Raw genomic sequence first — 3,236 nt, 5'->3', positions numbered from 1 at the left:
CAATTGTTTTGGTTCAGTTTTTGTCTTCTTTGAAACACAATGTACAAAAATAGAGCTTCTTCCTTCTTTTTCATGTAAAAATATTCCTCTGGTGCAGTTAGTTCTCTGTGCCTCTAGCCGGGGTGCGTGGGGCGGATGCGCCGGGACCGCTTGGTCACCGTGGTGTACTTGAAGGGCTTCTGCAGCTCCGCCTGCCCCTTGGGGTAGCGCTTCATGAAGTGCACGTCCTGCTGGTTCTCCCGGGTCTTGGGGCCCTTCCGCGGCCGCCCCTTCTTGGTGAAGCCCACGTACCAGCCGGAGTACTTGGCCGACATCAGGGCCGTGTAGTTGTTCTCCAGGACCTTCTCGATGAACACGCACTCCTTACTGGTGCCGTCGGGCTGCGGGGGGAGAGAGGAGGAGGGGAGGTGAGAACGGCAGGGCGGGTGCGCCGGGCAGCACAGGAGAGAGGGCCTCCCCCAAGCTTTGGCCTCAGCAACGTCACGCCCTGGATGTGTGAAGCGAAGGTGTTGTATTGGCCCCTGTTACAATTACGCAACAGGCTCCCGTGATCATCCGGAAGCCCATCCCTCCCCCACTCTCTACCCTGCAGCCAGGAGCCCCCACCTCCACTCGATCAGAACAAGAAACCCAGACGCAGCCCATCAAAACATGATGTCCTGGGACTGGTGCAGGGGCAGGGCCATCCAATCAGTGTTCCTCGAGACCCCTGCACGAGCCATGGCTAAAAACACAGGCTGCCGTAAACTCGGGGAACATGTAAGGCTGAAGCGAAGGCAACCATTCGGTCACCACGAGGGGAAACCCTATGGGACAGCAAAGCCAGCATGGAGGAAGCCAAGTCCAGAGGAAGAGAATGAGAGCAACCAAGCCCTGGCCACACCCTTCAGCTTCTGCACCAGGCTGCCCCTGACGCTCCAGTTACCACGGCGACGTGGGCCAGTTTATCCCATGTCCTCCGAACCACCTGCAAGAGGCGGGAGTCCCGGCAGGTGTGCCCGAAACCTGACAGGAAGTCAGCTACTCGACCGCCGCTCGACGCCACTGTTATCGTTAAAGATCAGTTACATTTTAATGTGGCGTGTGCTGCATTTCCATGTTTGCTGTAAACAGCCTCCCAGAATTAGAGCTTTAGCGTGGCCAGACTCCGGAGCCTGTAGCCTGGCTTCGGAGACGTCCGGCTCCCGAGCAGACGCGTGGCCTCCCTGGGAGACCGTGCGGGGCGAGCAGCACTTCGGACTCAGGAGCTGAGTCAACTCTAAGGCTTCCTTGTGCAACCTCAGGTTCGTTCATTCCGCTCCAAACCTCGGATTCCTGGCCTCACCGAACAGGGACGGGGACCCCTGTGTCATAGGAAAGTGAGGAACGGTGCTCATCTGAGCGTGGCGCACAGTAGGGGCTACATTATGGCTGGAGACCAGGTGGTTCGCTGGTCTGGCTGCCCTCCCGGGGCCTGGTCTGGACAGAAGGTGGTGGGCGGCAGGCTCCGAGCCTCCACCCGAGGCAGCCGAGGTGCTCGCAGTGGGAGAGTGGGAAACACAGAGCTGGAAGCCTGAATTAGCAGCCCGGAGTTTCCAGCGAACATCTCCAAGTGCGGGCCGGGCCCACTCCTCGTTACGGACGGATGCCGGGCCAAGTTGGAAGCCGCGCGGCTGGCTGTGCGCGGAGACGGAGGTGCGAGCTCCAGCCTTTTGTTTGAAGTGGAAAACAGGCTGGGGCTTCCAGGAACGTTCACCTTTGAGCGGAGGGCAAGCTTGGGCTCTGCAAAGTGCTGAACTTTGCAGAAAGGGACAGGCAGGGCAAGAAAACATTCTCTGGAGGACGCGATCTTTCGAGGAGGCTGCCGAGCAGGCCGGGGCGGGGCGGGGAGACACACGCAGGACCCAGGAGACGGAAGGGCGGGTTGAGCGGTGAGGGAAGCCAGAGCATATGTGCAAGGGGGTGGGGGGAGATGGGAGTGGTCTCTGGGCTCTGAGTCCCCCATGAATAATTCTGGAAGCTGCCTGTCCAACCTGCGTCCAGGTCCCTTGGCCGGTCTCGATGGAACAGTCAGCAAATGAACAAAAGCCACGCCATGCTGCCTCCCCACCCTAGAAAGCCTGCCTGGAACACGGCTTTCATTCTTCAAGGCTCAGTGCAGTAGCTGCCTCCTCTGGGAAGCCTTCCCTGACTGCCACCTCCCTCCCTGGGTATTTCTGCCTCTTCCTTCAAGATTCCATTCAAGCATCAAGCTGTATTGGATTCAAATACTCCATATTCTAGACCCCGCCTTGGCACCCATTCCTCCTCCCACCTCCCCCACCAACAGAGCGATTCCATATCTGCCTGCCCATCAGCCCAAGAGCGTCAGGAGGGCGGGACTGCTTCTCGGCTATTCTCATGGCTCAGCACAGGCCGTAACCCCAGACAGGGCTGCCCAGAGCTCTCGTGGTTGAATGGATGTGAGTTCTGCTGGGGTAGACATAGTGGGAGTGACACAGGGAAAGGGTTTCCCTCCGAAAGAAAATAGACTGGGCCTCCTGGATCCCTTGCTAATGTCCCCCAGATAGTCATGAGCTAGGAGAGGCCCCTCCTGGGGATGCAGGGAGAGAGCCAGCAGAGGAACAGAGCTCTGTGCCTGGCCCACTCCATCTCCCTACGCATTCATTCAGCATTTATTAATTGTCAACCATAGGCCAGACAGTTCCACATCCATCACTTCATTTAATCCTCTTAACCCACCGAGTTAGACTCTGCCTGGTGGAAGGAAACAGAGTTCAAAGAGGCAAAAGGGCTTATTCAAGGTCCTGGGGCTTGTAAACGGCAGAGCCGGGATTGGAACCTGCATTTGCCACTGCAGCTCGCTTCTCCTCCGTCCAGTTCCAGACACACCCACAAGGAGAGAGGGTATGGCAGCGTGGGCACTGCCATCAAAACACCTCCCCTCCCCAGGCCCACACAGCCACATCAGCATGAAGCAAGCTCTAGGATGTGCAGGCCCCGGCACAGTGCCTGGCACATGTACTCACACACGCCTGGGTTTGCTTAGAGCAGTGGTTCTCAACCTTCTGGCCCTTTAAATACAGTTCCTCATGTTGTGACCCAACCATAAAATTATTGTTGTTGCTACTTCATAACTGTAATGTTGCTACTGTTATGAATCGTCATGTAAATATCTGATATGCAGGATGGTCTGAGGCGACCCCTGTGAAAGGGTCGTTCGACCGCCGAAGGGGTCGCGACCCACAGGTTGAGAA

At 57.4% G+C, this 3,236-nt stretch overlaps 1 protein-coding gene across 2 annotated transcripts in view; it reads right to left on the bottom strand.

Moving 5' to 3' along the window:
- Nucleotides 1-6: 6 nt before the first annotated feature.
- The window catches only part of FGF18 (fibroblast growth factor 18), a 41,020-nt gene continuing 37,790 nt past the window's right edge, over nucleotides 7-3,236 (bottom strand). For both annotated transcript variants that reach the window (XM_005879434.2, XM_014550388.1), the window contains exon 5: nucleotides 7-380. In XM_005879434.2, coding sequence (XP_005879496.1) covers nucleotides 114-380 — 267 coding nt within the window. In that variant the 3' untranslated portion in view covers nucleotides 7-113. The remainder of the gene's footprint in view (nucleotides 381-3,236) is intronic.

This window comes from Myotis brandtii, unplaced genomic scaffold (genome assembly GCF_000412655.1).
Source record: "Myotis brandtii unplaced genomic scaffold, ASM41265v1 scaffold6, whole genome shotgun sequence".
NCBI lineage: Eukaryota > Metazoa > Chordata > Mammalia > Chiroptera > Vespertilionidae > Myotis > Myotis brandtii.
The sequence above is the reverse complement of the archived record's forward strand: the minus strand, read 5'-3'. Positions and strand labels throughout refer to the sequence as shown.